Source organism: Hippoglossus stenolepis, chromosome 2 (assembly GCF_022539355.2).
Source record: "Hippoglossus stenolepis isolate QCI-W04-F060 chromosome 2, HSTE1.2, whole genome shotgun sequence".
Lineage (NCBI taxonomy): Eukaryota > Metazoa > Chordata > Actinopteri > Pleuronectiformes > Pleuronectidae > Hippoglossus > Hippoglossus stenolepis.
Window position 1 is genome coordinate 13,255,001 of NC_061484.1, and position 13,206 is coordinate 13,268,206.

The 13,206-nt window shown below is 37.8% G+C and overlaps 1 protein-coding gene and 1 non-coding gene across 2 annotated transcripts; one reads left to right on the forward strand and one right to left on the reverse strand.

Moving 5' to 3' along the window:
• Positions 1-1,372: 1,372 nt before the first annotated feature.
• ttc26 (tetratricopeptide repeat domain 26) lies at positions 1,373-11,167 on the reverse strand. Its single transcript, XM_035145219.2, has 18 exons — positions 10,768-11,167; positions 10,220-10,360; positions 9,496-9,588; positions 9,245-9,359; positions 8,118-8,167; positions 7,651-7,796; positions 6,722-6,893; positions 6,054-6,128; positions 5,846-5,948; positions 5,015-5,070; positions 4,673-4,726; positions 4,512-4,575; positions 4,340-4,428; positions 4,002-4,085; positions 3,825-3,894; positions 2,735-2,841; positions 1,947-2,080; positions 1,373-1,731 (listed from the first exon to the last, which is right to left on the reverse strand). Exons 1-18 carry the CDS (start codon positions 10,768-10,770, stop codon positions 1,617-1,619), a joined length of 1,671 nt encoding a protein of 556 aa, XP_035001110.1. The 5' UTR covers positions 10,771-11,167; the 3' UTR covers positions 1,373-1,616.
• Positions 11,168-11,510: 343 nt separating this feature from the next.
• Positions 11,511-11,583, forward strand: trnar-ccu. The gene has a single exon. It is a non-coding gene; the product is annotated as a tRNA-Arg (tRNA).
• Positions 11,584-13,206: the final 1,623 nt, after the last annotated feature.

Below are 13,206 nucleotides of genomic sequence, written 5' to 3' on the forward strand. Positions count from 1 at the left end.
GATCAGGGCCACAAATATGAGACTGTTCGTCTCCCCCCACCAAGAGCTCGAAGAGGCCTTCAACCTGTGTCTGTGTCTTATCTCCTGGGATTTTACTATTCACTCAGTTCACACACATAGTTCACATACATACACACACAAGTAGTTCAACTCTTCACACACCTCTTCCCGCATAAAAAGCACACGCCTGCAACTGTTTCTTGGTCATTCCCTCTGCAGAATGCTCTTCGCATGCTGTATGATTGTCTGACCTTCCTTGCATAGAATAAAGAATACTTAAAAGACTATTATTCTCAAATCTCTTTATTTCAGAAGTCTCACCAGGTCAAATTTCCATCACAGGTGTAAAACTCAGCATGAAGAAACGGTTGTATAGTGTTTCTCTGGAGCAGCTCGGTCAAGTATAATGTCATCAGGCCAGGTAAAGGTTGAGGGGGCGTAAAGTTTACACGATTTAAATTGACCTTTAGGTTTTATTGTAGGATGTAACTTTTGCTAAGCCTGAACTTTAGGTACTAAAATTCTGGATTTGTGAAGCTCTGCTGCTTCAACTGTCTCTCCCAAAACCCTGCATTTATGGATGTAAACCACTGAATCAGAGTAGTGTCCTTTAACCTGGTTAAAAACATGTAATCCTTATAGGACACATGGTGCAATTTGTGTGCTAGTGCATGTTACTCAAACTGCAACTTTAACATGTCAATGCCAAGTAAACGTCACTAAGAGAAACACAGTATAGAAATAGTCTTCTAAACATGTACATACTCAAACCTATTGAAGAATACCTTCATCTGGTCATGGTTTCTAAAATCTGTCATGATTGTCTGTTTGGCTGAGGGAAGTTTCTCCACTTCCATCGTTCCATGAAATGTAGGATACTCAAAATCAACAGCCCTCACAGGGTTTTAGTTTGATTACTGACCGCTAACCTTTCCTTTTTTTCCAATGACAACATACTGTTCAGACAGGCATCTAGTAAAGAATTGGGATTTGACTCAGTCATAATTAAACAGTGTGAGGAATTGTATGTTTCCTTTAAAGTTGTCTTTCAAAAATAATCTAGATAAATCACTTCCTTAATCTGATTTATTAAAAATTATGAGTATCAAATACACATTTTTAATTCTTCCTATCAGCTTGATTCTGTTAATTCCATTTGTATCAAAGATTAATACAAAACTGAAAAACATTATATTGACATTAATTTTGAATATAAATATATTTATCTTGCTCATGATAACCTGATTTGTTTGTCATGTTACCTTTCATTTTTCCTACCTCTACAGTTTAGACTCATATCTTGTCTGATTGTAAATTTGTATTAGTTGATAAAATCAGAGGGAAAAGTTTTTAGTCAGTTACTACACTGAAATTCATACAAATTAGTCACTTTAATTTACAAAACATGGTCATATTTTAATGCAAAAATACAAGTACATATTTGCAATTGAAGACATTCAAAAAACAAAACAGTACATTGTCTTCATGATAATAATAATAATAATAATAATGTCTTCATGTGGCAGAGATATCATTCATACAGTTGAATGAAGTTAATGCATAATGTAGCTTCTCTGGATGCAGGACTACAGTGAGGTGGATCCTGCTGACGGTCGTCATGAGAGGAGGACTCGGTTGTCTTTGGCCCACTTCCTCAGAGCTCGGATGATGTATTCAACCTGGGGGTTTCCTGAATTTCGCAGCAAGGGCAAGACCTCTTTAAGTGTCTCCCTAGAGCGCAAACAGGATACGTCAATAAACAAGATTAGATCAAGAATGCACCAACTCTTGTGTGTCTACTCCACACCAACTCAAACAGACCACAGATGTTTGATTTGTGAGTCCAGATGTTACATGGTAATGACAGGGATTATGAAGAAAACGTTTTTAAATGTGTAATCAAGACTTAAACTATTGCACAAGATAAAAAAACAAAGCAAACATACTTGGACTCCTTGTTTGCCAGTATGAGCTGGAAGATTCCAACACAGGCTCCTCTCTTGCCCTCCCAGTAGTTTGACTCTGGGTCCAGCTTCTCCAGAGCATCAAATGCTTTGGCTGCATAGTAGAACTGGCCCATCTGAAACAACATGTTGTAACCGTGACCCACTGCAACATATTGATTTACAAGGCGTAGATGAAACTGCACACATCTGTGACGCCTGCTCACACGTTCGGTTGAGTCTGAACAATATAGAGGTTCTTCTCTAATCTATAATGCATCCTTCAACCAGTAGTTTTTGCGTAATCTTGCTATGGGTAAAAAAATGACCTCTTTGGTGATTGATCAGAAAATCATCTGCAGATTAATAAAAAATGTACATAATAATAAATTTGCAGTGCTAATGTTAAATTCACTGGAAAAAGGAAAATGAAGCTTCATACTAGGGCTGCAACTATCTGAAAGTATTGATTATTTTTATTAATCAATTAATTGTATGCAAATGTTGTACCAATCCAAATTTCCCATTTTGTCTTCAAATTGCTTGTTTTGTCCAGACAAAGTGTCCAAAATCTAAAGTTATTAAAAATGCAACAAGATAAAATAGTCAAACTTACATTGGCAAAGCTCAAACCAGACAATATTTCACATTTTTGCTTGAACACTTAATTGATTGATTGATCAATTGCTGGTGAATCATTTTCTGCCGATCGACAAATATTTCATACATCTACACAGGTATTTCTGAGGTTTTAGGTGATAACCTGAGGTTATACGAGATGGTGGAGTCACCTTGTAGCAGTCGTTGGCGATGAGCTGAAGCAGACTGAAGGAGTCAGAGGAAGTGCCCATCTTCAGATAGAGCTCCCAGGCAAGTCGACCCTTCTGGTTCATTACATCTGACAAGGAAAAGAATCCAATAATCCATCATCACAGCCACTTTCAGCAACCTCAGTAGATTAAGATTTGAAAAAAAAAATGAAATGCCTGTAGGCAGATTTTTATTGATGTAGATTAAGACAGGAAGGGGAATCTTTTAAGGAAGATTTCCATTTCTAAGAGCTTCTGAGTGAAATACTAAGCGAGTGCGAGAGTAACCCTAAATTCTTTACAGGCCTGAGGCAAGAAAATCTGGCAGCGAGGTTTGACTCTGACCTCAGCTTCAGTGAGCGAGAAAATCAAAAGTCTTGTTTTTACCAGCTCGAGGTTTCTGAGAGCACCCACTCTGCTTTTATGCCAACAGCTGTAGAGAACTGGAACTTTTTTCATGTCTACCTGTAAAGGCCTCACCTCTATGAAGCTGCTGCCAAATGTAGCACAAAACTGAGAAACTGGATCATATTCCTCCTGTTTTCACTTCAGTTATAATAAAATGTCAAATCCAAACCCTCCAACACTTCACCTATATTAAACTTTAGGAAAAAATTATCAATCATCCAAACGTTTTAAGACATTTTAAGATGGATCTTAATCCATCTGTGCCTCAGCTGAGCCTCAGATCTGTTCAGAGTTGAAGAAGTAAAGGTGCCTGGTCTATGCTGGGATTTATCAAATCTTGTTTTTTAAACAGATTTAGTTTATTACTTTAATTCATCAATTTATTATATCTGGGCTTTTTAAAAACCCTACTCTGACTTAAATTGTATTTTTCTTGCTTCACAGGATTTTATTAATCATTTCAGTGAACTTCAGCTATTTTTACTGCCTTTAAACACTATTTTGTTTTGTTTTTACAGCTCAATTTTTGTAATCCTTATTTTCATGTAAACATGAGGAATTAGATATGATATATGTTCAGATTTTCTTTTACAGTTTGTTTTTAATTTAGCAACCTAATGTAATGTTCTGTGCAGAAAGATCTTTCAGTCACTATTATACGTACAGCATCGTGCCAGCCAGCTGAGGTAAACATAGTCATTCTTGATCTTTTCACTCTGAATCAGCAGAAAAACCTGAAAGAAACATTATGATTAGTGCAACACAATATTCAGTAACTCCAGTCAGAATGAATTCAAGTTTTAAAAAAGCAGTTCTGTAGATTCTTGCTGAAGTGAGGTACCTCTTCAGCTTCTTTGTAGTTGCCTAGGGCTGCTTTAGCCTGAGCGTAGTTGAAGTTGAATGTATCATCATTGTAGAAGTAACCCTGCAAAAAGAAAAGAACAGTTATATCTGCACGAAAAAGGATGATCGGCTATGTGTCCGGAAATAAAGAGCATGCCAAGTGTCAGGGTTGGTCGTACAAATCACGGGGAAAAACACACAAATACACACCTTCATCTGTGAAGCACCACTTGTCATCTGAAGTGACACTTATCACCCAGTGTGTGGGAGTCTTTTGTTCAGCTCCAGGTTACACACTGATACCACAGTAAAGTAATAACTCTATGCAACACCAACCTTGACTGAGTTTAGATAAATGAGAACATCTTCAAACTGCCGCAAGAGGAAGAAGCAGGAGGCCATGCACTGTCTGCCAGGAATAGTGTCTGAAAGGACAAAACATTTTTTTACATGCTTGCACTGGGTTTCTGTAAAAAGGTCACATTGATTAAACTTTCATTCACTGTACCGCATTCGCTCGCCGAGCCTCCAACCAGCTGAAAGAATTGCTGTGCGATTTTCAAGTGATCCCTCTGTAAAGAGATAAAAGTGCATGTTTGTCTCACACTCTCTGTTCTCATGATCACATCCATTTACATGTAACTCTTCCAGTTTAACACAAATACTCACTGATCCAATTTCTTGTCCCAGTGCGGCATTCACCACTCCTTTCAAGATATACTCCTGAGAGAATACGAAATGATCAGACAATCATTTGATACGCTCTGCTTCTAAAACCTGCTTCAATCCATTGCAACAGGTGAACAGATGAATGGAACATTAAGATGAAGATACGAAAAACTGTTACGAAGAAAGAAAAAGCAATTCATGAACTCTTAAGTGGAACAAGGAGAAGAGGTTTAATAATAGGCGTAATTTCAATGAGCCCGGTTAGTAAAACACACTCTTGTTTAAGCCAAGTAGTTACAACAACATACTCGAAACAATCATTGTGTCACTGAGAATCGTCACCTGAGGTGTGGTTGGTACCAGATCTTGAATGAGGTTGAAAGCTTCTTGGACATCGTCTGGAAGTGAAGAATGGAGCATGTGATTCTATATACTAGAGCAAGTTTTCAATAGAATGTAACACTTAAAACAACTATATATCAAATGAACTGCAGCATGAAAAAGATGCAGAGAGTACATTCATTCTTGTTTGAGTAGAGAAGGATTTGATTACCTTGTTAAGGAGGTTATGTTTTAATAAGCGTTTGTTTGTTTATCTGTTAGTTAGCAGCATTACACAAATACTACTGGGTGGATTACCATGAAACTTGGTGGAAGGATGGTATAGGTCAGGAAAGAACCAAGATCCAGATCAGGGGGAGGATCCGAGTTTTTTCACTGTCTTTAAAATTATGAGATAGCCTGGGTGTTTTTCAAATTGCTTCACATAGAACTTGATTTTAAAAAATCAGGCATGTAATGGGGATGATATAAATTATTGTGTGCAATTTGGTAGATTTGCAGATCCAAATAAAAATCTTTATCTATTGAATTTAAATGTGGTTTCATAAGGGGACTGTTGGCGGAGGATCTAGTTGTGTTGCATATTATTGTATTGTTTACAGTTTGGTTAAAACAGATATAAAACCCATAGACTCATAGAAATAGAAATGTTCTTGTATTATATTTGGGTATTATAAACTCTCTGTGATAAATAGGTGACTCCATAAAAAAAAAGAAGGTCTAAATACACAGCATTTTCAATTCTTTACATATAATTTTACAATAAAACCTTTGAAAAGGAAAAATTAAATATATTTTCCTTGTTTTGAGAACTGCAATGCCGCCACACACCTTGTCTGAGATAGTAGATGACCAGGTTGAGTCTGGCCTCGGGGATCACATCGATCAAAGGAGGCAGCACCTGCAGAGCCCCCTCCCCACCACGAAACACCACCTGCAGTACACGGGAGGAGGGAGAGATTCACATAGTGGAAATCTAGCATATAAGTCACTCGTGTGTGGACACACCTACACACTCACAGTCAGAAGTTGAGCTTACCAGGTTGTGTCGGATAAGCTCCTTAGCAAACTCAAAGGAGCAGGAGGAGATGTCGATTAGGTTCTTCAGCTCAGCCTGAGAGGGAGAGAATGCAAACATCCAGTCCAACCTTACTCTACTTAACCTCCACACAGAAATGACAAGGATGAGCAGAAAATTAACAAGAAATAAAATATTAAAGAAAGATTTCCAATAAATGCGCAAATATTACCATATTTGCGCATTTATTGGAAATATTTTATTGGAAAAATATTGACCCCTAAAAAAGATGTTTGATTTTTATGTTGCTATGTGACATAGGAACAAAAAATTGAAAACAAAAACACAATGACATAAAGACGACAACTTCATTGTAAAATCAACGTAAGCTGTGACTTATGTTTGACATCCAAATAACCAGATCTTGTGTTGTTATCTTTACAACAGATGCAAAGGAGACATATTTTGCTTTTTTCAGTTTCCTTTGTCATCTAGTGTTTTAGAGGTTTTTGTTTATGTAAAATATCTGCAAAGTTAAAAAGCCCCAAGTCTGTGGTTAAGGGAGCTCCTCTCTCCCACAGAAAACACTGAAGCTTCTGAAAACCAGTCAGGCTGATACTTCCGGGGGAATTACCTGCATTTGCAAAATGTACACATAAAACAACCAGCCGTAGTCAGACATTGTTTACCTCTGCTGCTTTGCCATTGTAGAGTCTGAAGTGGTTGCAGGCCTTGAGGTTCAGGGCGATAGTGGAGTCAGGGATGCTCTGCAGGTACACGGCCAGCACCTCTTGAGACACATCGTAGTAATCCAGCTTGTAGTAACACAGAGCCACATACACTTTCAGGGCCAGGAAATCTCTGAAAACACAAGATGTAATATGGACTAAAAATTGATTTCTGGTTTATTTCCTATAGTGGGGGAAATAATGTGATACAATAAAAATTGTATCATGTATTATTTGAAAACCTAACAAATTCTTATTCATGTTACTAGTCACGTCACTATTATCTTATATTGCTTGATATGACATAGTACAATGTCTTAAGAAAACATAACAGATAAGGCAATAAAGATTCATTCTAATATATGACCTGACAAAAGTGAAGATCTGATGGGACGGACTGCTCATATTAAAATGTGATGAGAGGACAATATAGAATGAATTTGCATATCATAATTTTTATATTTTTGCATGGTAGGTAGCAGCAGTTGGCAGCAGTCTAAAGCATTAGTGGTAGCAGTAAAGCTAATTTGGATTTCAACAAGTGTGCCATCAGCTGCTGAGGAGGATTGTAACAGACGCTGTTACATCTGCTGCCATGCTCTTAAAAAAATATATGCCTCTTAGACCAAAGATGCCACAAACCAATGAATAGACCTCTGAGAGAAGTGGCCAGGGCAATTCTGTGATAGGCTTTCCATTTCTTACCCTTGATACTACAGATACAGTATATCAGTGTTAGAAGAAGCCAGCTCAGCAGGTCCGCAGCACTTGAATTATCTTTATGGTTCAACAAGGGGTGAAGCACATAAAATCTCATTCTCCCACATAGACAAAACGAACACCGGTCTAGGTGATGCGCGAATGGTACATGTTCCAGGGAAAGCACAGACCTGTTCTGCAGCAGAAGCCGTTTGTAGATGTCTATAGCCTCCTGGTAGTGGGAACGCATGTAGTGAATGGATGCCAGGCTCAACTGGTCCTCTGTCACATCCTCCAGGTTCTGGTGGAAACCCATCAGCCTCTTCTCATCATTGAACTGAGACACGAGATGAGGACAACGGGAACATTTCAAACAGGGATCTGATCAGGTGGACAAAATGGTAAGAGACTGGAGGGGAAAGCAGGAAGACAAAAACAATGAAATACAATTTGGAAGACATGGATCACAAACAGTGAAAATATACATGTATCTGAAGAAAAAAAGATAGCAGATACTTTACAGTGTACAGACCTCAAAGTTTACCTCATATTAGAGACATAACCTGACCCACACTGTTGCTCAGTGAACTGTTTGTGAGTGAGTGACAGGAGATGAACAAATAAATACATCACAGTAAAACTTCATTTATTTTCTAACCTTGTGAGCCAAGTGGAAGAGGAGCCGGTTTTGGAGCGGGGACGTCGGTGCTAAAAAGTTAGACAGCAAAGCACATGGGAATAAGATGCTAATTTTATTAATGACATAACAGTGTAATAAGAGATTGTAAATTGATCATAGAAATTAGACAGTGATTGATTACATTCTAAAAATGTACAACAGACCTTGTGACCAAAATTTGCTAAACCTACGAAACAGGGTCACACTGACCATGTTGGTAATGGACACCAATGATCAGACTATTGACCTTATTCTGGATGAGAAATAATTTTGATTAAGATCCTTATAGAATATTCCATTCTATTGTCATACACATGCAACTAAGATCAGAATACTCTGCATATCTTCATTTAATTATTGCTTATTCCCAGTATGACCTTATGCGGGTTAAGGTAATCAGAAAATGCTGTTTACATGACAGTCTCTTATTCAGACTTTTGTATTAATCAGGTTAATATCAGAATATTGGTTTCCGTGTAAACATAGTCAATGAGAGATCAAGGTCATAAAAGTCTTCAGAACTCAACCTCCTTCACAATAGAAGAATACAGGTAAATTACTAGACAAGTTAAACAGCAAATGGTGCACAGAGGAAAACTCGGTGGGAAAATTGGGTGTGCATATCAAACCATTGAAGACATTTGGCTTATATTCGGTTGAGTTTTATTTATTTATTATTTTAATGACAACCTATGAGCACTGGACTGAAAAACTGAAGAGATACTCATTGATACTCAGACTCCAGTGAGTCTGTGTCCAGTGTTGCTTTGTTGCCGTAAAACCTCAGACTGCCTTAATGTTATGAAAGTTATAATTTGGCATGTTAAAGTTGATATACATTACATCTGAATGCTGATGAAAAAACTCAAATAATATCCTTAAGTCAAATGGTGAACTTAGAATGAAAGAATTCATACAAAATCCGTATTTGATTCCACTGTGACCAAAAGTATTTCACAAAAATCGGTTCCCTGATTTTATAAAAAATTAACTTAACAGTACCACAGAATACTGATGGTCCTTTCCCCAGATAACATTGTAGAATATTTAGGTTAAGAGGCAAAAATTCAGTACAGAGTACAAATTTATTGGGTTGCCATGCCTACCCTTTGACGCAGCCTCCTCAGCATCTTTATAGAGACCCAAGAAAAACAGGACACAGGCGAGATAGACCCACACATCAACAGGACACTCAGGCTTCATGGTCAGAGACTTGTACTCCTGTCAAGGAAATTATTACAAATATGATCAGAACCTATCCATTCATTAGACAAGCATTCAGAATTTATATACTGCCATCAGGGACCTTTATGTACAGAAAGTGTGCATCTCTACACAAACTCATTCAAGCATCTACCTCCATAGCTTTCTTGTAATCACCCAAGTGAAAGGAGCAGTACCCAATCCAGAGGTCAGCATGCTCCTCTTTCTCTCCGACATTTCTCTGAAACTGGAGATGACAGCAGCACATCAGCAGCAGCACTTCAGTCATAGTGTGTGATAATGTGTGAAAGAGGATTCTCCTTACTCATCTGGTCCCACCCCTTTCCTGTAAAAAATACTTATTAACTATCATGAATATTTCATCTTGTCCACACCTCATATATTTACCTCTATGTTAATGCTCTCTATACTCAAGCTTTATGATATTATCAATATCAGCAGGCGCCATGTTCTTGAGACAAACAAAAAAGAACCATCACTTTGGATATTGAAATTTTAGAAAAATATCTGATGATAGACTGGACTTAATAAATTGGATTCATTTCCCTGAACAACCCTTTTCTGCCTAAATGTTGTGCATTTCTGTTTAGTCACAACTATAATTACATCGCTAACTTCAATTAGAGCTGGGAAATATGGTCAATAATTATATCAAGATAAAAACTCTCATATTAGTTGAAATGTCCCATTTGTGTTTCTTTTGTTTAAAGACAGATTTTTGCTCCTGAGTGAATGTGTTATGTGGTACACGCCTCACTGTGCTTGAACAATGGATAAACATTATAATTATACGGTTAACCACATTAACACTGGAACAGAAACTTGTGATTTGATTGGAGCTGGGGTCGTGTGTGTACCTCCAACAGTGTCAGGGCCCCAAGGTAGTCTCTCTGTTGCAGGTACTCCTCCAGCCGGGGAACCTTGGTCTGGTTCTTCTTCTTCTCACTGATGCTCACCTGTGTCTCTGCTCCCAGCGCTGGTTTCACACGAGAGAGGATCTACAAAGATAAAGTGTGAGCACCGTTTTTGAAGGGTAAGAACTTATGTGACTATAACATTAAGATGAGTCTAAAGCACTGACATAAGTCTAGAGCATAAATATTACTCTATAGCAGTGAAATGACTCTATAACATTAAGATGAGTCTAGAGCATTAAAATGAATCTACAGTATTAAAATGAGCCTATATTATTAAATGAGTATATAACATAAAAAATTGTCGATAGTATTAAATGAGTCTATAACATTAAAATTACTATAGTATTAAAATTAGTCTATAATAGTAAAATGAGTCGATAGTATTGAATGAGTCTATAACATTCAAATGAATCTATAGTATTAAAATGAGTCTATAGCATTAGATTGGTCCTGTGGGTACATGGAAGTGTGCTGAAAGGTTAACTCACCATGTTGACCGGGACCTAGGTGCGACTTGTTTATCGCTAACCAAGGTAACGTGGGGTTTTCCTCGCTAACGCTAGCTTTAGCCCCCTAGTTCCATGTTACAGTGAAACCAGCTGAAAAATCAATGATAATTAAATCATCTTAAGACAAACATGACCGTGATAAATTAGTAAAAGGATGAAGTTTCCCAGGATTCTTTGAGGAGTGTTGCTCAGTAGGATCTCAGTTTGTGTTAGCTAGCTCTGGCTCATAGCGTTCATTTAGTTTACGTGCGGAAAAGATAATGTATTCCGCTCTATTATTTTCAAAATAAAGGCGCAAGCGAAGGACCCGCTAATATAGTGAAGCTTGTATTCACGGTGTTTTGCTAATATGAGCCACAACATGTGTCCTGCGAACAAGCTCTGTACCACGTTTCAGACGGCAGCGGAAATATGAGGAACTGCATGGCAACAGTTTTATTACTCGACATTTATTTTTCAGTAAAATAGATAAACAGGAAGTAGCTTGATTCTTCTATGACGCACTTGACACAGTGGTGTGTTCTTTGTTGCCTGGCAACGACGAGAGAAATGGCCGCGCGCATTAAAGTTTTTTTAATGTCGACATCTGCCAAACAAGAGACAAACAGAAATAACCTCCACACCGGTGACACGCTGCCTTATACAGAATATATATATACTCCAGAAAATGTCATAAAATCCGTTTAATGAAACTGTGAATCGCCGAGTAGATTGCGTCACGCGCCCCAGTGGCCTAATGGATAAGGCATCGGCCTCCTAAGCCGGGGATTGTGGGTTCGAGTCCCATCTGGGGTGGACACTTTTTGAGCTCTGAATGTTAACGACAGCTGATGTCCTTTCAAATATCGAAATTAAGAATTGAATATGATTGATGTCATTCATTCCTGGGTTGTGGTTTGCTGAACACCTTTCATAATAATTACTGTTTTATTATTAAGTACATAAGCTGTTCACATCTGTTATGACTCAAAACCGTACATATACTTTGATTCCTGTTAAGAGGATTGAATGCAGTCCCGGTAGATCAGGTATTTTCAATCTACTTGTTTAATGTTGTTCCATCTTTGTCATGTATCTTTTTTCCCATTGAAATGTACATTTGTATAAAGGTTCATCTTGGGACAAGTGTTGCAAACTATGTTGTAAACGCTGTGTAAACAAACTATGTCTTAACGATGCGTAAACAAACTTTGTCGTAACGATGTGTAAACAATGTTATAAATGCTGTGTAAACAAACTATGTTGTAAATGCTGTGCGCCGGTCTTTTACCAGATGCAGGTGATTGACAGCCCATCCAGCCCTCCCTGAGAAAAGCTTGACAAAAGACGAAATCTTTCGTTATCATCAAAACTTAAATACGTTTTTCATAAATCCACTTTAGAAAACAAGCTATTCACAACAAATGAGCTTCTTTGGGTGTTTGGGACCAAAACTTTTGTAAATTCACTGAAAACCGGCTAAATTAATTGCAAATCACATGTTAGTGGAGAATGAGTGGACACGGCTGTGCAGTGGTGCTATTCATGTGTTATTTTTGGTCAGTTTGTGCTTTACTGTGGACCAGTGACTTTTTTAAAGTCAGCATGCTAAGACCTTACACATGATAGTGTTCAGCATGCTGGGACAGGACTTAGCTGTGTTAGCATGTTGATTAGGTTTTATCTCAGACAGCTCATCCAGACAGAGTAGGACACTGATCTCATGTGGATAACAACTCAGGATTCTCTCTCTTTACTGCCCTCCCCTGGTCATACACACATCTGTTTTGTGGTGTGTAGTAACACTGGGTTCTTGCTCTCTGCCCTGTTCTTTGCAACAAAGCTAATTGGGAGATGTTTGAAATTTCACCCTGACAACCGAGCTTTTCAGATTCAGGTTGACTTTGTGTGAAGCTTTTATGTAAAGATATTTCTGTCTGACATTGTGATTCAGTGTGATTGTGCTTTGAATCCACTGAAGATATTTCCTGACTTGGACATGTGATGATTGTCTGCATTTGTTTGTCTGTTAGTCTGTAGAATTACGCAAAATGTCTGGATAGATTTCTATGAAACCTGGTGGAAGGCTGTGATAAGGGTCTGGGAAAACCCCATAAACTTTTGGTGCGGATCTGGATCAGCGGACAGATCCAGGATTTTTCTTTAACATTGAGAGGGGGTGTTTTTCAAAAAAAAAATTGTTGATTTCTTAGACAATAGCTCATGAATCTTGATAAAAATTAGGCATATTAAGGGGATTTTAAACATTTAAACAATTTTTAACATCTATACACTGGGCCCTGCTCTACTTGATGACGCAGTTCCTGGTGACATCACATATGTAAAAATTACCCATCAGGCTTTATTTTGGAACAAAGCCACACACCCACAAGCACATTTTGAATGGCAAAGTCTAAATCCTCTTGATTTCTGCAACAA